Raw genomic sequence first — 19,654 nt, 5'->3', positions numbered from 1 at the left:
AGAAAAGACTCTGCATATTTTTGACTGGAAAACAGATCATGAATTTTGTGAGACCATAAAAGGATTTCCCTCTTAAAACTTAATCAACAGATATATGTCTTTTAAGCATGTGTAAAGGAAGTTATGTGAAGAAGATCTACAACTATACGTGGAACTTCCCTGCTTTCAATAAAATAATACTCAAAGATGTTAAAATGAAGATGTTAAACTGAAGAAAGTAAAAGTTCATTTCTCCTTCTTCCTGTATCCCACTGAAAAACTCTTCAAAACTCATAATTCCTCAAGACATTTTTCATTTCAGTAACTTTTTCACTTGAAAAACTCTTTACCGCCAAATTTTACCATGACAACACAGCCACTTGTCCAAAAACACAAGTCTAACACAATACTTCCAAAACAACAATAATCTACTTTAACATCTGGCATTGCCTGTGGCCCACACCACCTGTGCATTTTCCTGTGCTTTAGAGAAGCAAAGGAAATCCCTGTAAGCAAATGTGAACTTCTACAGTGAGTCAAGATAGCTTACATTCCTTCCACTTATTTTTAAATATTTTAGTATTCTTCTGAATGAATATGTCTCTTCTAAATGCGAACTGTTGTCTTTTTTCAAGTTATGTATGTGCAAGACATTCTGCTTTTTAACGATCCAATGTATAAGCAAGTGTTTATTTGTATAAGCTTTAAATTTTTCACCTTTTCAATCTCACTGAATATATGCTTTTCTTTCAGTCTTCATTTTCCTTGCTAGGGACTGTTTTTTAGGCCCTGTTAGCCCTGATCTTCAGAACATAAGTGTATTTTTCATCACATTTGCTGTGAGATTGCCAGCTTGGTGGTTTCAAAGTGTTAGTCCTCAGAACTCAATTCATTCTCAGTTAATAGTTCACTAGAACATTCATAAAATAATAGATTTCTGTTTTTTGAATTATTATTTGTGAAAAATCAGAGGACTTTTAATTTACTTTTGATATTTGATCGTTATCCCCCTCCCCCCCCAAAACACAGTATCATTGGGGTTTATTATTTCTTCTCTAAGGAGACCTAGTTCCTTTACTTTATTACTATAGACTGCCATGAAAATACATATAAATATGAATCAATAATCTAAATAAATGCTAAAAAATGCTTAGAAATAAAGCTAAAGCTAGCGTTTTGGTCCTTTTATTTAAAAGAAAAAGATTATTTTTTAACCATTAAATGGGTTTGAGTATGCTTTATAGGGAACGTTTATACCTATTTGTGTACTCCTAACATTAGTCACAAAAACAGTTTTTGAAAACAACACTCTTCCAGTCAAGATCCACCCACATACCTAATAACACTTCTCTTCTGATGGCAAATCTTTTCATCGTCTGTAAAGAGAATGGTATGGTATGGGACCACTGGGTCACAAGTTGGTAGGATGCCTGACACAACATGGTTCACCATATCCAGAATCCCGTTGTACACAAGCAAGTCATCCACCAGAAGCTAAAGATATTAAAAAAAAAAAAAAAAAAAAAAAAAAAAGATTAAAAAACCCCTTAGGAATCACTTTCAGTAGTCCTCTCAATGAAATAACTAAAAAACATTTTGCACTGTTTGTTTCAGAAGTCCAGTCATTATTTTAGTTTTTGTCTCCCTAAATTTCCATTCTGTTCCATTTGCTGGTGGGTTCCCCCCCCCCCCTCAAGTTTTTGTCTTCTTATTTACATTTCTAATGAAGTTTTCAAAAAGGTACTCAAAATGTATTTCATGCTCTATGTAATTGCACTTATATTAACTGGAGCAAATCACTCTTAAATTTAGGAATTAATGAATCTTAACTCACTTCAGCTGTCCAAAACCTGTGTCTGTGGTTATTACAGACCAGTATTAACCAGTATTACAGACCTGTTCTATAGTTACTAGAGAAAGAAAAGCATTATTCTATCTTAAAACAATTATCTAATTATCTAATTATTAAAAACACCTGATAAACAGGACACATAACTTGCAGAGGTTAATCATTTTAATACTAAATACAGTGATAAATGATATAAATCCCTTTCTTTCAGATTATATAGAATCACACTGAAGGAAACTGAAAAAAGTGCAGAAATCATGGCAAGGTGATTCACCAAAAGAGTAACAAGGCATACAAAATTACTTACACCAAATTCCTTCACACCTCTCTGAGGTGTTTTGGCATAATTCCATAACTTGATCATTGAAACAGTAGTAGGTACATCAAAAATAACATACACCCTATTCACCTGCAAAAGAGAATTCATTTACATTTTAGAGCACAAATCCCCCAAAGAAAAGTTTCATACAAGTTTCATCAAAATTGGTCTGCATTTAAAGAGATATAGCTAGAGGGCAGAAAACTGATAAGGACTTAAGTTCAGCTATCATCTCTGTTGATAATTCACACATGTTGCCTCTTCTCCAGAGCTGCCCTCTCAAATGTACATTAACTCAGAAGATGACATCTGCATCTGAGCTTGTCATTCAGGACTGCTAATCATTTGGGAGAGGGCGAGAAAGACACTTTTAATGAGTATTACATCAACAAAAACACAGACATGGACTTCAGCATGAGACAAGCTGACTATGAGCGGAATCCGTCTTCCTACTAGCAACACTAACATTTCTCATATATCCCAACAAAACTCTAACAGAAGTTGTGTACCCCACACAAGTTGCAAAAACAGGTACACAGACAACTCTCCTAATGCTTGCCAAATAATTATTGCTTGAGATACCGTTCATTTTATCTTTAAGTGACATCAATGTCAAGATGTTAAGAACACAGATTAGGTCACAGGAAACAAATCTTGCCTATTACAGCTAATTCTATGTTATTCCTTTTATGAGTTACTATATCAACTTTAGGCCAATGTATCCTATATTCCCCCTCTAGCATCCTCTGTAGTCTTAATCCTTCAATGTTTTGTAGAAGAAACTGTTATTTGTATTAAATCACTACATATTTTTTGTACTGAAGAAAGAGAGGTAGATGTGGTCAATAAAGCTGCTTTTATGTATGCTTTTCTGGGAGAAAATTTGGGCTAAAATGTCCAAAGACAATTGTTAGTGTGATAGAAAATGAAAAATTTGATGGAAAATGCATTCGAACAAACAAATAAAATATACAGTAAAAGGGTAACAAAGAATTCAAACCAAACTTATATTAGTAATAAATCTCTAAAATTTTAGAGGTAGAAAGGAAGATAAATTTAGAAAGGAAAAGAAAGTCCCATTGTATATTTTTTTCCTAAAGCTTTCAAATTTTCCAATGTAGCAAAAAGTTAATTCAGCTTTCAAGACAATTGAAATGTTTCAAAACAAGCTAACAATGAGGATACAGAAGACTTGGTTCAGCATCCCAACTATAGACAATGATCATTAACAGGCTGCTTGCTTAATCCATTTGTACTTGCTGGCTTTGCAACCAAACCATGGAAGACGGCAGAGAGGAAAGAACTATATGGATCTTGAAAAGGTATCACTCGCTACAGCTTAAGTACAGAAAGGGCCATTACTTTGCTTACTTGTCCCTCCTGCAAATACATATTGAAAAACATATTAGTGTTAAAAAGGGTAAATGGATAATATCTTATCTACTACTTTGGTGCCAGACATGATGACAAAAAAAACATTGTATGGATCTGTGCTAGAACCTCAGGCATTATTTTCCTTTTGCCAAAATGAAATAATCTCTGCAATAATGTTTTTATAAGGACATTAACACATGTCAGACATGCAAACTCAGATGGTTGTCAAATCAACCATTCACGATGCTACAATGGGTATCTGTGCATCCCGAGTTAATTACCAGGTTCAAGATGTGGGATCTAGACCCTAGGAACCTCAGGCATTACACAGAACTTCCATTTTCCTAAGAAACACAAGCAGTCAGTATTCCCAAGTATAATTAAAGTTTTATCTTAACTATACTCACTGCATTACATCATCAAAGAATATACAGATTATTTTCAAAACTGACTTAATCCTTTGCTTATAGTAGTCTAAATAAATAACTGTAATATATGCAGTAAGGATTTTTCCAACACAGTAAGCTATAGCGCATCACGCTTTAGGTTTACATTTTAATAGTTTTGAAATCTATCCTCTAAGAAATACATCTTAACAATGTCCAAAAACAGCCCCATGCAAAAATGTTCTCTCCCAAAACAAAGTAAGAACCCATCTAAGTTTATCAGCTTTTCCTGTTTAGATATTTGGTACCCCATACTTTAAACATGCTGCTTCTAAAAGGGCTCAATTGCTTGGAGCTTTAGGACATGAAATACTATGTCTGTCACTTCTAATTTATGAATTTGAATTCAAGACAGTTAATGAGGTTTAAAGAAATTCTAATTACTGTAACAAAATTTATTGTCTTTTGCAAAAAATGGTTTACAATTTTAGTACATTCCCATTTGAAAGGTGTTCACTGCACAAAACACATATATTAATCTGTTTTACCAGTAACATTATCAGAGTAGCTGATAAAACATCCATGCTACCTCTGGAAATTATTTTGCTGTTGCATCAGGGAAATAACAAGCAGGTTACTAAGCTGGGAGATATATACCGCTGCTACCTTTTCAGTGAAGAGAAAGTGGAATAAAGAGAACGTCTTCTGAAAGGTAGCCTAGCTTACTAATACCAAATTTACCTAAAGATTATGCATGTTTTCCCTTTCTGTTATGCTTCTGGCCACCTGTATGCACATCGCTAGAATGGAATGAAAAGGGAAAATGTACCAAACCAGGAAGAACTGGTGCAAGCCACATATGTCTGCCATCAGTTGTGTTATTTACTCTGTCAATGAGTTTGTCTGGAGTTCGGATATCTCCAGATACATCTTCCAAAACATTGACACTATCTGGAAAAGCAGCAATGTCTGGAAAAAAAAGCTTTAAGTTTAAATAACTGTAAAGGACGTTTCAGAAATAACATATTTTAAAAGTTCATGCTTGCTCTTCCAGACTCCATGAGCAAGTATTCTATAGATAGAATAGAGCAGTAAAAATTATAAAATACTCCAAGTATTTTACTTAGCTAGCTGAGGAACTTGAGAACACATTCTTTAAAGCAGTAAAACTCTTACAGATTCTGGCATTTGAAATTATGTTTAAAATAGGAAGAAATTAATTAGCTGCATTTCATTTCTTTTAAAGTACATTTTCATGACTTCATCAATAAAGTTCCCTTATTAGAAATAGTCACTTCCCAAGTGTTGTTTTATTTATTTTGTGACAAAGCTCCACTTTTTTTTTTTAGCACAAACATGTAGAAACTCATATGAAAGATACCTTAAGAAAAGTATCCTTGTAGGAGATAGCCAGTCTGACTGCATTTTCCTGAAGTTCCATAATACTTCTAATAAAAATCATTAACTGTCTAGTAAGACCTTCTTTCATTTCTTTGAGAGGGAAAGATTAAACCTTCTATAGGCTTTCTGTATAACTAGACTTCCTCTGTAAGGGAATGTTTCAGTTTAAAACATATGTATGCTAAAGACATGCAAAGAAATGTGGATGGATGGCATTGTCTTCAGAATTATAAGACCCTAGCAAGCTAGTTTGATGGACAATAGTTTCCCCTTGCTTTGCTTTCTAGAAGGCTGGAGTCTCTCAATATTTATAAGGAATTTAATAAATAGCACAGAAATGACTCAGCTATTTAAGAAAAGCTTGCTTCAGACTTGGTAGCTGAATTATCACATGTACTGTACTGAGACAGATGTGCTTTTTCTGGGATCCTAAGATATCCAAGAAACACTGCTGTACAAGCAGAAACAGGTGATTATTCCAAACTAGCTGTGCTATCTTTACATGGCATTGTAAAAATATACAATAAGGACATACTGTAAAGGCATACAATGTAAGTCAAAAATCCCCTGATCTTAAAAACAAACTATTAACACTTCAATTTCAAATGTTTCTTCTCCATCACAGATGTGGAGATTTCAAGTTCATCATGCACCATAGAATACATAAATAAAAATGTTGCTCAGAAAAGAACCTTCACTTTTTTTTCAGTGTAATCTCTATTTATAAAAAAATGAGGATCTGTTGAGATATACAATACACACAGCATTCACGTTTTTATCAGTTTTAGTTGGTTAAGATACACTGCTTTTACAATGTGATTGAACAACATCAGTTCTATATGGAGGTATACACTTCCAGCTCTTTAAGATTCATAGAACCAGAGAATGGTTTGGGTTGGAAGGGACCTTTAATGATCATCTAGATACAACCACACTGCCATAGGCAGGAACACCTCCGCCCAAGTCCAGGCTCCACAAATCCCATCCAGCCTGCCCTTGGGCACTGCCAGGGATAGAGCTTCTCTGGACCAGCCAGTATCTAGCCACCCTCATGGTAAAGGATTTTTTCCCCAATATCTATTCTAAATCTTCCCCCTTTTAGTTCAAAACTATTGCTTCCTGTCCTATCACTACACACCCTGGTCTCTCCTCATCTTCCTTGTATGCCCCATCTAAGTATTGGAAGACTGCTGTAAGGTCTCCCTGGAGCATTCTCTTCTCCAGGCTGAACAACCCCATCTCTCTCAGTCTCTCTTTATCTTTACAGGAGAGGAGCTCCAGCCCTCTGATCATCCTTGTGGCCTCTGCAGGACTAGCTCTACCAGCTCCCTGTATCTTGTGCTGGGGCCTCAGAGCTGAACGTAGGGCTCCAGGTGGGGTCTCATGAAAGGACAGTGGATGGGTTGAATCCCCTCCCTTGCCCTGCTGGCCACCGTACTTTTGATGTGGCCCAGGATACGGGTGGCTTTCTGGGTTGCAAGTGCACGTTGCCAGATCATATCAAGTTTTTTCATCTACCACTACCCCCACATCTTTCTCTGCAGGGCAGCTTTCTACCCATTCATCACCCAGTCTGTACTGATGTTTGGGATTGCCTTGACCCAGGTGCAGGACCTTGCACTTGGCCTTGTTGAACTTCACGAGGTTTGTACAGGCCCACCTCTCAAGCCTGTCAGGGTCCCTCTAGTGGTCAGCTGCACCACTCAACTTCATGTCATCCACAAACTTGCTGAGGGTGCACTCAATCCCACTATCCATGTTGAAGACATTAAACAGTACCAGTCCCAGTACGGAATGCTTAGGGACACCACTCCACCTGGACAATGACATGTTGACCACTACTCTTTGGATGTGGCCATCCAGTCAATTCTGTATCCACCAAACAGTCCATCCATCAAATCCATAGCTCTACAATTTAGAGACGAGGATGTTGTGTAGGACCATATCAAAGGCTTTGTACAAGTCCAGGTAGATAACATCAGTTGCTCTCCCCTTGTCCACCAATGGTGTCACTCTGTTGTAGAAAGCCACCAAGGCAGTCAGGCATGATTTGCCCTTTGTAAAGCCATGCTAGCTGTCTCCAATCACCTCCCTGTCTTCCATATACCTTAACATGGTTTCTAGGTCTACCTGCTCCATAAGCTTACCAGCTACAGAGGTGAGGCCAAATTTAGTTGATATAGAGTGCTGAAGTGCAACTCTTCAGTGGCCCTGATTGCTATGAATCTTTCAGATGTGTCCTTCATTCCATCTATTGGTTACCCATGGAACACTGAATCAAATTCAAAGGATACTATTTTCAGTCAGTAAGATTTGGTCTCCATGTTCATTGAACAGCTCCAGTCCATTCAAACCGATGTAGTATGGATCACCCCAAGTTGTCAGAAGCTGAAACTGAAAAACAACTGAAAAGCAAAGAGCTATTAAGGAAAATTTTGATGCTGATACTTTTTCCTAATGGAACATTTATCTTGCACTTTCAAAAATGACTGTGCAACACATATCTCCAATGTTAGACATTCTCATCTGCAGTGTATGAGATGCTTCTGATACTACAAGGACTGTTTAGCCAAATACCAAAGTAGGCTACATATTTGTATCACAGATTCACAGCTCTGCAAGCCTGAATACTTTGGATGCTGTCACCTTATCTCAGTGTAAAGAAGTTGAACAGATGCAAGTTTTGCCATGCTTTTTGGCACCAAGTTTGGATGGCAGCTGCTTGCCAATTCTCTTTACAACTGGAGATACAGTCTGACAGATTAGTCAGGTCTCTTTGACACCACAGAATTCGCATTTCCTATTCAAATCCAAAAATTTCTGTTTGAAATGAAGAAAAGCTTTTAGGAAAAAAATCACAATTCATCCTTGTTTCCTGCAGTGGCCAATACCTAATGCTTTCATAAGAAACATTATTAGACAGATATTGTAGAGTATGCAGCCATCAAGAATTTCTTTTTAGTCTATAAAGAGGGAAGAGTGTTTTTTTTTTAATACTCTCAATACACATTACAACAATCCTTACTCTTCTTAATGTCTATAGAAGTCCAATCATTCATGATCCTTCCTCTTTGAAGTGACATCTTATAGCAACAAGTTCCATTATATCTAGTTATAATATGGGTGAAAAAATGTATTGTTCACTCCAGACTTTGTCTTAAATCCCTGTGAATAAACTGTATTATTCTCAGAGAAAAAGTCTGTCATTTCTAATACTGATAATACACAAAAATGAAAATCTGCAGTTGGAACAACTACATAAAAGTCTATCTACTTACATTCACATATGCTCATGTATGTTCTTCTGAAGAACTAATGATTTTTTATTATTGTTATTTTTATTTTATCATTATTTATTTTTAAGTGTGTGACCTTCCTCATTATATATTGCAACTTATTAACACCACAGCTCTTATCTGGAGGCTTGATTGCCTTTCTACATTTTCTGAATACACCTTTGCTTGGTTTTGAATTGCATGAGTGTTGCATGAGTGACAACTGGCCAGCAAATATGCCCATTCATTGAATGGCAGAAAATGTAATAGGTATGTGCTGTCCATTTCTCTAGTGGAGAACCTATTTTTCTCTTTCCTCTACCCAGCCACTGATTTTCATGAAACTGTCAGGAACTTAGTCTTGCTGAGACCTCAGTGTCTCTAAACATGGTTAGAATAGCCTAATGGATTTAAAAGGCCTGTCAAGTAGATGGATGGCATGACAGGAAGTAGTATCACAAAAGTCTGTGCTTATTTAAGAAAGCTCAATGTTTCTGGCTTTTTAAACTTAACAAAAATGGGAAAAATATTACACAGTTCTGATAAACACAGCCTTAACAAAGATGTAAAATAAGACAAATTCCAAGAAATAGCAATGAGAACATTCAAAGATACGCCAAAAATACAGACTACTTTTAGTGTTGACAGGCTGGCAGGATACTGTGCTTATGAACCTCTAGCTCGGGTGGATTCCAAAAGGCAGGAAAAAAAGCTACTGGAGCATTTTACTACAGGTGACACATTCTTATATTCTGTTTCATTTATTTACTCTTAATTCATACCTTTCTCATCATATTCTTGGTATCTCAGTCATTTCTTAAAGCACCAGAAACTGTTGGATTCAAAACTGTCAGGATTCATTACAATGTTATACAGAACACTTCAGAGTTGCGTACCAAATGAGAAAATGACAGAGAAGGATACAACCACATGGCATTAATGGTGCTTCATAGTCCATACTAGCTTGTTCCATTCTCTTTGAACCAGTCCTGCCAAAATGACCAAGGCAAAATAGTTTGTATGTACATTCTTGGGTTATTCGGAAAAGAACAGAGCAAACCCAAGAAATTAAGTCAAAACACACACACACCCCTCTGCCCCCCAGATTATGTAATATAATGTATTTTATTGAGATTAGAGAACATTATATTTTCATCTAGATGCTACAGATTTGCTTCAAAATAAAAATACATATAAATATTGAACAGTTAAGAGAAACTACGTGGTGCAGATAATAAAAATATCCTACTTTACCTCTTTTGTACCCTATTAATCAGCTGGGGCTGCAGATAGTCAAGGAAGAGAATTTCTTGGGCGAAGTCAAAGTGGCAGTTGCCTGGTCCCTTGCGGATAAGAAAGCCCTCTGGTGGGGAGATGCTGTGACCATCCAGCGTTACATGGACTACCTTAGCCTTGTTTAAAAAAACATAAAAAACATAACATAAATCCAATGCACTAGCACTCACTTCTGAGGCTGAAATAATAGTTTCAGTAATTTTGATGTATTTATTCCTTTCTTCTGTAGTATCACATCCTTTGGCCTAAACCAGAAGACACCAGTTGCAACCTATAGTGTGCAATCCAAAGCATCACAGGTGACACTGAACTGTTGAGATTGATGGGGATGGCAGAGGTTGGGGATGAGGGAAGAAGAAAAAGATTGGAAGAGCTCCTCAATTACTGCTCCCCCCCCTAGAGCTCAGCAAACTGAAGCTTTGTGAGCTGCAGCAGTACACCCATCAGACTGGACAGACTCAGCTTTCAAGACAGCACGTGTCATCTGGGGAGATGGTTAGTTATTTGTTGTGCAGCTGAATGCAATGCTAGCTCAGGCCTGACTGCTCAACCCTGGCTGAAGCTAGCCTTTAAGAAATCATGTAACTTGATGATCTCTTGGGAGCAGACACACATTCAGGTCTCGATTCTGTTTACAGAAAAGCTGTATTTCACCAGTTCTATTTATCTGTGTGGCAGGTGGGATTTGGACTTCTCCAGGATCATGCAAACTGATGTACCAAGCAGTGCTGTATGTAACCCAAGGACAAATGAATAAAGAAGAAGTACCTGTATCAGGCAAAACAGATTGAGCCACGTCCACATCACAGATGTATGCGTGCCTGATACAATCTCTGAAGATTAAACTAAATAATTCAGGCATGCTTAATAAGAAGATGAGGGAGTCCTGGCCCCTTCACCCTCCCCCAGCAGCACCATCTGGTGCTGTATGCACCATCCCAGACACATAACGATTCGGTCATGCAGCAACAATTATCACTGCATCTTGCCTTGCAGTATGTTAAATGTAACCTAATGATAATCACAAGCAGCATTCATTGCACTTAGTCTATCACTAATTACTGCTTAAGGAAGGAATAATACCTGGAAAAACATAACAAGATGGCCTTATAACTGTCACTACGACTACAGCTTGCTGATTAATGGACTGAATGAGAATGGATTCATTTAGTTAGCAAAAGACAATTTAGTCTATCTCTAGATTTTACACTGACTGATGTCTATATGATAATTTGAGGCTAATTTAATTTTGTATGGAAATATTTAATTTTCATCACCTGTTATTAGGGCTTATATTAAAATACATATGCAGTATTTATAGACACTTAAAATGGGAATTTTAGCTTTCTGAGAAGAGCTTAACATTAAGGATTTTCTGCAAAGCCCATATACTATCAGTTTCCTGATATTCATAACGGTTTGCATATCTTTACCATTTGTAAACTGTTTTTATTCAATTATGATTTCATTAAGTTGTACATGTAATAACCCAGAAGTAAAGCTTAAGATATTTATTTTTTTTTTTTACATAAATATTTATTGATTTGAAAACTTAACATACTGTACTGGACTAAATGAGGTAATCATTTCACTTTCAAAGAGCACAAAGATAAATTAAGAGGGAAAGTTTGTATAAGTAGGGGGGAAATAACTATTTCTGGCTTCATCTTTAATAAGCTTGGGAGCAAAAAAGGAGATACACTTTTTGTATATGACATGATACTGCATGCTACTTTCCAGATGAATCAGGCTGCCAGGCTAGGAAGAAGCAAAGAATCCACTGAAATACACTTTAGTTTAAGAAACACATATTGAATGGGAAGTCTAGAGACTCAGAGATGAAATCTTACCTATTACACCACAGCTGCTTATATTTATGTGCCCTTTAGAGCCCTCATTTCTAAGTAATTTTCATCATCTGAGAAGGCTCTCAACCATCACACACAGCATTTTACAAATCGCATAACAAAGCTTTCACAAGGTAATTTTTCATAGAGCTGGAAATAGCATACAAGCCTTCATTTTGACAGTTCACTGCCATTACCCTCTCATACTAAAGCTGTGAATAGAATCCACCAGTCTACAGCTGCCTAGAAAATCATTATATTTCACGTCCTGTTTCCTAGAAGAACAGCAATACTTCAGAAAACAAATGTCATGTTGCCCTGGGTTTGCAGTTCAAAGCCTCTTTGCTGCAGGGCCCAGCAGATATCCTGCACCTTCAGTTTTCCAAATAACTTGTCTCATTCATCCTTTTGCCGAACTGGAGGTAAAAACGCCTCATTTAAATTGTACCCGGTAACTGCTATGGGACTTACAGGTGTGCCACTCACAAACATGCTTTATTGGATCCACCTCTTTTGTCAATCTAGCAAATAAACTGTAAAAACAAACAGACAAACAAACACACACAACACCTTCTTTCCTTCCTTCCTTCCTGTCTTGGTTTGGTCTCCAAAAAACAAATTCCCCATTAGATCTTAGGGATCTGTTTTTGTTGTTGTTGTTTGTTTGTTTGTTTGTTTTCCTCCTTTAATAACTGAGACACACACAAAAAGTAGATTTGATTGGAAAATTCATGTTCAAACTTTTCTTCCCTGCTCTGCCTTGGAGAAACTTGGGCTCACAATACTAGAGAAAAACATTCCACAACACCATTTACAGACAGTTCTTCAGATTGCAATACACATAAAGAATCACAGAAAAATTTTAATTCAAATAGAGTTCTGTGTAGTCTCCAGTCACAACTCTTGCTCAGAGCAGAGCGGCCAGCAAAACTAGATTGGGTTATTCTGCCTTTTGTTGGAGTTTTGAAAGCCTCCACCAACAAGGTCTCACCCTGTCACTGCATACTGTCCCAGTGCTGTACCATTCTCATGGGGAAGAGTCCTTTCTTTATGCTCAATCATACAAATTAAGTCATGGATTTTACTAAAAGAACTATATGTTACAAAGGTGTATGTTTACATGGTAAGCTCAGCATGCTCCTGAACCCTACCATGTGTCAAGCATGTTGGGTTAATGCAATGTATTTAAAACAATCACTTGTCAAATGTTAAAATTTCTGTATCAGTTGTGGCTAGAATGAAAGATGTCACACTCAGGACCCTGTGAGTCTTTGGACAGTCTTTGGCACTCTACAACACCTCATGCTTATGTTAAAAGATGCCAGGGCTCAGTTACAGAGAGCAAACACCTCCTCCTTATGTGATTGTCCATATGAAAGAAATTCCTGGAAGGTAAATTTACGTAGAAAAGTAGTTCTCCAATATTTGCTACTATCTTGTGCAATCTTATTAAGGACCCATGCCTCCAACTTCAATTCTAAAAATTTTTCCAGAGCTCTGCTGATTTTTTTTTTGTTTTTGTTTTGTCGTCTTCTCTCTAGTTTTATACACACCAACATTTTTCTCCTTATGTGACTGAATTTGGAAGTCAAGAACACACCAGTTAGATGTGAATGGGAAGATCTGGAGACACGGATTCACAAACTGCGCAGTGAACAGCAACAAATTCTTCACTTTCATTGCAACAGCATATGTGTCTTCTGAGAAAAAGCAGGGAAATGAGTTACAGCCAAACTCAGAATGAGAGCTAGATATAACACCAACTCCAACAGATGTTATTTGATAGTCAGCTCCAAGAGTTCAGGATAAAAACAAAATTAAAGCAAGTAATTCAGAAAAAGAAGTGAGGAGGTATGTTATACAATTTTAGCTAAACTACATTAGCCAAACTGCTGGAAGATGGCAGCTTTCCCAAACAAATGTTAAGAGTTCTAGAGACTCACTTCTTGAAAAAGGTAGCATTGATTAATTGGGCTTAAAACAATCCACGTATGACAGCCAAGTATAACTCTGCTATCCCCAGCTGTTTTCCATTCAACTGCCTGGTAACTACATAGGTTTAATGAACCATAAACTCTATGTTAGTATATACTTAAAAACTGAAAGCAAATTTGAAAATTGCATGGCATGGCCACAGAGACAGAGCGTTGGGTTTCATGATGCAAGTATAAAGAAGTTTCATTACATTCCTTGTTTTAAAAAGGCACACCAAATTCTCTATTTAACATTTTACTAAACATTACTAGTTAACTAAATAGCTATACAGCTTTTATAATTGATGTACTAAATGATAACTTTTAAAATGACAGACTTAAAAACAGCAGAGAGCATGAAAACACTAAATAACACCACTGTCAGAGACAACAAGAAGTTTATACGCAGATACTGCTTTCTTTAACTTATCCAAACAGGATTTCTGTTGACGTGCTCACTGTTCTACCACCCTTTTATTGCAGGAAATGAAGAATCATATGGTAGGCCTAAATACTGGCTAGTGAGAGGATATCACTTCAAGATCATGTATCTTGAAAATAATATGTGCTACTATGCGTCTCTTAGAAAAATCATCTGTGAAGTTTTCTTTAAACTGTCTCTCTCTTTTTTTTTTCTCCAGTATTTGCTGTTTGTGGAGACAAAAATGCATTATACCTGCCACAAAACTCAGACTCAGACAATCTAGAAAGATTTATGGCATTCCATTAAGGCAGCTATATTCATTTATCACAGTACCAATTTTCCAATGCACTGCTGTATATTTTTGCTGGCAGTGCTCCTTTTCTTTTACTTACCCCTCTATAGGTATCCTCTGGAGATTTATTATAGTTCCAAAAGCGAAGCCCTGCAATATTTTCAATTTTATAAAAATGGATTGTGAGCAGATGATTTTCTCCAAAAGAGAAGGGAATGAGCCACATATGGTCATCCTCAGCTGTGATATTAGTCCCATCTATTAACCTACGAGGAGAAAAATCCATTAGCGGCAGAAAGGAAAAGCCTGCTTTACTCATGAAAACAAGTGTTTTACTAGGTCTTTTTGTGATTTCCACTTACAGATTCCAGGGCTTTATTATGCCTATATCTATGAAATTAAAGAAGCATAATAATAATAAAAAAAAGTAATACATAATCATTGAATTGAAGGCCAGGGTGGTAGGGAGGCAGAAGAAAAAAATAAAAACATTTCATTTAGTTGAGTCTGTTGAGGAATAACAGACAAATCCTTATTTTTCCCTGTGCAAACAGGTAGAGAAAAGCTAATTTGGTATCTCTGTACCGAAATGACTGAAGGCAAAGCCCTAAGGCCCAGATGTTATATAACTTACTAACACAGAACTGTGCCTAGCTTAGCATACCTGGCAGTCTGCAGTGTGTTACTGTGTGCAACTATATAATGCAACTATACTGAATCTGAGCTGAATGGCTGATGGATATAGCTCAGAGAAGCAGCAGTCTGTTCACATCTTTCATCATGCTCACAGTTAAGCATATTCCTACTTCGTTTTTAATAAATAAATAAATAATTCTACCAAAGTGACAGTGTTGTCTCATAATAGCACAGGTGTTAGGCTGACTAGATAAATTTCATTCCATTATTTCCTCATCTTGGAATTCCAACTTCCACCACAAACTATGGCATACAAAGAGTGCAAAGGAGAACATGAATTAATTGACCCAGTGTAATTACTTTTGTACACTGCCCTATGTATCTACTCTATTTAAAAGTGTAATAAATAAGTGGGTACCAGACTTGGCAGTTCCTCACAGGAACAGGTATGTGTAAGGACTCTTTTCACAGAGAAACTGAACCAACGAAAAAGATGTAAAACTTGGCTTGGTCCTAAATAGTACACACGACTTACTTGAAATTTTGTAGTTGAAGAGCACTGAAGCCTACTCAAACTCAACATACTTTGCAGAAATATCAAAAGGAAAAAATAAAGCCCCTATTTCTTGTGCTAAAGAAGCCTCTTAAGTAAAAATGGAGTCTGACAAAAAAAAAAAAAAAAGAAAAGAAAAAATGAAATCCTTATACACAGCAGACAGAATATTAAGGGATATCATGCTGGAAGCATAGAACAAATCTATCTCACTAAGCAAGACATTAGAAAGAGGGAGGACTTGAAAAAATGGAAGCCAGCCTAGCTTAGTGGCAGATAAAGAAAGTATTACAAGCCATCTTTCAACAAAAGTCATGATCAAACAAACTAAATCAACAGGATCATAAACTCTGGAAGGGTAAATGTATATTCACAGGCTAAGAAAGGTTATGAAGGCTAGCACGCAAAAGGTACCATAAATAAAATTCCTCAAATACATCAGAGGCAGAAAGCCTGCCAGAAACTCTAGGATCAACAGATGACCAAGCTGTAAAAAAAAAATAAAAAACCATCCAGAGGTGATAAGATACCTAAGGAAAAGCTAAATTAATTCTTTGTATCTGGGTCCATCATAGTGGAGTCTGGATAGTACCTCCAGAACCTCTTCATTATAAGGGATCTCACGGGAAGATTTCTTAGATCTTTAAACCTATGGAAAAGATTTTTGTACATTTCATAATTTGAGAAAGTTTATTTGCCAATGAATAAAACTTCATTGGAGTTAAATGAAAGCTGCAGTATTAAAAATTAGTATCTACTCCTGCAATTCCCTAATCCAACCTCACCCTTCACTAACATGACGTTTTTCCTCATAATTATTCAGAAATCCTGCAAAAATATTACTGCATATGCATAGACAAATGCCATAGAAGGCACATATTTCTGCCTGGAATGTCCTTAGCAGTGATACCAATCAGGCACGTTACCTTTTCCTAACTCAAATATTGTCTTTTGGAAACACCTCATTAATTTTTCTGCAACAAACCGTTCCTGGGAAGCTCATGAAATCCAAGAATCAGTAATGAGGGTATGAAAATCGTGTTGGTATTTACATGTGTTAACCTAACAAAAGTTCATATAGTTCTGTCATTTTATCCAATTTGATGTAAAGTGCATTTAAAATTGATAAACTCTAAAACTGTTGATTGATAAGAATATTGAACAGACTCCACCTCTTTCACTACTTACTTTTCTAATGTTCTGGAATCTCCTGTATACTCTGGAAGATCATTCAAGTCTTGGGGTGAAGCAGAAATCTGTTCTGTACTTATTTTTAATGCTTGACCATTCTTTCCTATCACTTCAAGTCCAGTCAGCCCAAGGTAATGAGAATCTCCCCAGTTCATGGTAAAATTCAGTTGCAGGCCTATATAAAAATATACATACGATATACACACATACATAATTACTAGTATGAAGTAAGGCGCAAAGACTCCAAAACTGAATAATCAGTGTGAACTGGAAGACACTTTCACTAGTACAGAGCAGTCAAAGACACCAAAAACATGAACATGAAAGATCTGATAGATTTCTTAAAAGCAAAGATAACAGGAAAGCTGGACTGCACAAAGACTTGAAAGTACAAACGTTTTCCAAAACAGAGCACCAATGCAAAATTGCTACTTACAAGTCCTGATCCTCATAAAAAAAAAAAAAAAAAAGAACACCCCCACACTTAAAACACTATTGGATCAGATGATCTTGAATGTCTTTTCCAATCTTAATGATTCTGTGATTCATACCGTGGGTTAATACAGAGTAATTCAAGATAATACAGGTAAGAGCACTGCAGTGTTTATGTAGGCTGTCAGGAGGAGGAAGGCTTCTTTCTCTATTATCTCTCCAACTAGCCAGCAACCCAGCAATTTGCTTTGGGTTGGGTTTGCCACTGCCACTAGTGGCACTAGGGGATCCACTCACTCTCCACATTGTAATCCACTAATGCATTCTAAATTCAACTGCTCACAGCCTGGCACAAATGACTGCTGATAGTCTGCATCTGAGCACATTTCATTCAACGATCAGGCTCAATTACCATCAGCTAGTCACATAACCTCACAGTTTTCTTTATTTAGGACAGTGTGGCAGATATTACTGCAACACCATCAATGCCACATTGATGCCTGCCTACTTGTCAACAGCTTGAATCCAAGCCATGAATCCTACCATGTATTATCCAACCAAATACCATTTTCTATCACACGATTTCTAATGAACTAAATAATTTTTCTATAAAGAAGCATGTGTGCAAGCCCCAAGAATTAGCAGTACGCGTATTTTGTTTAAAGAATTTTATATGCTGTATTTGGATACTTCTTGGTCTACATGCCTACCTCCACATAATAGCATAGTAACTACTGTAAATCAGTGTTAGACCTTTAGTGGGCAACTGACATCTGGGTCACTTGTAACTATACAGCTCCTGGTCAAGCATGTTATCAAGTGTCTCATTACTCAGACTGCAGAGTGACAGTTATTCAATAATACATTTAAACTGTGACACGACAGATTGAGATTATGCAGAAACACAGAAGACCTACCAATCTATTGCCTTTTACCTTCCAGGTGACTATATAGACTCATCTAAATCCAGTCTCTCATAAATACTACATCTCTTAGAGAATACCAACTCATAGTTAACCCAAATAAGACAGGTGGTTTACTAATGTGTTTAACATACCATCTTCATGTTAGAACTCAAGTAATCAGCCACCAGCTGGAGTTTGTACCAGTGATCATCATACTCTGCGCTTGGCAGTCTGGCTACTTTTCCACCCCATCCACCTTATTCCCATCCATTCCATTCATCTTTTACCAATTTGGCTACAAGGAGTATATGAGAGACTGTTAAAGGTCTAGCTAAACTGAAGATATATAATATTCACTCAGCATTCACAGCTCTTCTCTCATCTCCATAGCCAGTCATCTCCTTACAGAAGTCTAGCAGGTTGGTCAGGCACAATTTCCCCTTGATTTCATGACTGGCAGCAGGATGAAAGAGATAATGACCTACAAAAGGTCATTAAAATCCTCAATCCTACAAAAATCCTCAGTGACTCCACACACAATTTGCAACCAGGAGTCCCACATGAAAAGGGCAGTGGTGATTCTAGATTTTCTACAATTCCCAGTCATTTCCCCAAGTGAGAAGTAGAAGGACTCTTATTTCAGGTCTAAAGCCCCACGCCACAGCATAAGGGGAAGAAGGAGCAATATACACAGGCAAGACATGGTATGTTGAAATCACTGGGAATCCCATAAACACAAGTGTTAGTTTACAGTCTGGTTCATTGTTTTTTTGTTTTTGTTTTTTGCTTTTATGCAAGGTCATTTATAAAGTCTCTTGTAGCAATTAATGGCAATTTTTTGCTGTGCAACACACTAAACTGGAGGTCTTCTGTGTTTGGTAAGATGTAGGAAACCTCCCTTATTTGCAGCTGGCTTCTGCTCCAGCATTTTCCCTGCAAGAACTCAGTGGAAATCAGAACCTCTTTCTTGGGTAGAGATAAGCTACTCCAATCAACTTCTTAACAACATCTTGTCCATATGAGAGACTCCATCTACTGATCTCTGAATCACACCCTCACTATCTTTTTCATTGACTTTGAGAAATGGGACAAGAGAAAGGCATCTAAAGTTCACAGATATGAGCCGATCATAGATGTTCATATACAAAGTTTATAGATGTAGATCATACATATAGACCATAGATATGTAGCTGAATAACAGTATTGTGAGTATTTTCAGAGAGCACATCACAGTTTGCTAAAGGCTTTATGCCAGGCCCGAGAACCCAATTTCTCCTGTGCTGGTCAAAGGACCAGGAAATTATACTTCTAGGCCATTCAGAGGTTCACTGGAAAATAATTTAAAGGCCAGAAAGATTTGCTTTTGTACAGGATAAACAGATAAGGTACTTTCAGTAGGGATGTAACATTCTCGTCTAGTTTTAACTGTAGGCTTTCTATTGTGAATCTGATCTGAGAAATTCAGTCAGTCTAAATAAATATGGGGGATTGGAATAGAATTACTTGGTAATGGACACAGCTA

At 36.9% G+C, this 19,654-nt stretch overlaps 1 protein-coding gene across 5 annotated transcripts in view; it reads right to left on the bottom strand.

Moving 5' to 3' along the window:
* Positions 1 to 19,654, bottom strand: part of KATNIP (katanin interacting protein) — a 72,658-nt gene that overhangs the window by 5,209 nt on the left and 47,795 nt on the right. For all 5 annotated transcript variants that reach the window (XM_082772831.1, XM_082772830.1, XM_082772832.1 and 2 more), the window contains 8 exons: positions 16,793 to 16,970; positions 14,516 to 14,681; positions 9,838 to 9,995; positions 9,508 to 9,572; positions 7,603 to 7,713; positions 4,737 to 4,876; positions 2,136 to 2,237; positions 1,316 to 1,473 (listed from right to left, as the gene is read on the bottom strand). In XM_082772831.1, the coding sequence (XP_082628957.1) occupies positions 1,316 to 1,473; positions 2,136 to 2,237; positions 4,737 to 4,876; positions 7,603 to 7,713; positions 9,508 to 9,572; positions 9,838 to 9,995; positions 14,516 to 14,681; positions 16,793 to 16,970 (1,078 nt within the window). The remainder of the gene's footprint in view (positions 1 to 1,315; positions 1,474 to 2,135; positions 2,238 to 4,736; positions 4,877 to 7,602; positions 7,714 to 9,507; positions 9,573 to 9,837; positions 9,996 to 14,515; positions 14,682 to 16,792; positions 16,971 to 19,654) is intronic.

Source organism: Aythya marila (genome assembly GCF_965140915.1).
Source record: "Aythya marila genome assembly, chromosome: 15".
Lineage (NCBI taxonomy): Eukaryota > Metazoa > Chordata > Aves > Anseriformes > Anatidae > Aythya > Aythya marila.
Note: the sequence above shows the minus strand (reverse complement) of the source record. Positions and strands in the feature narration are given on the sequence as shown.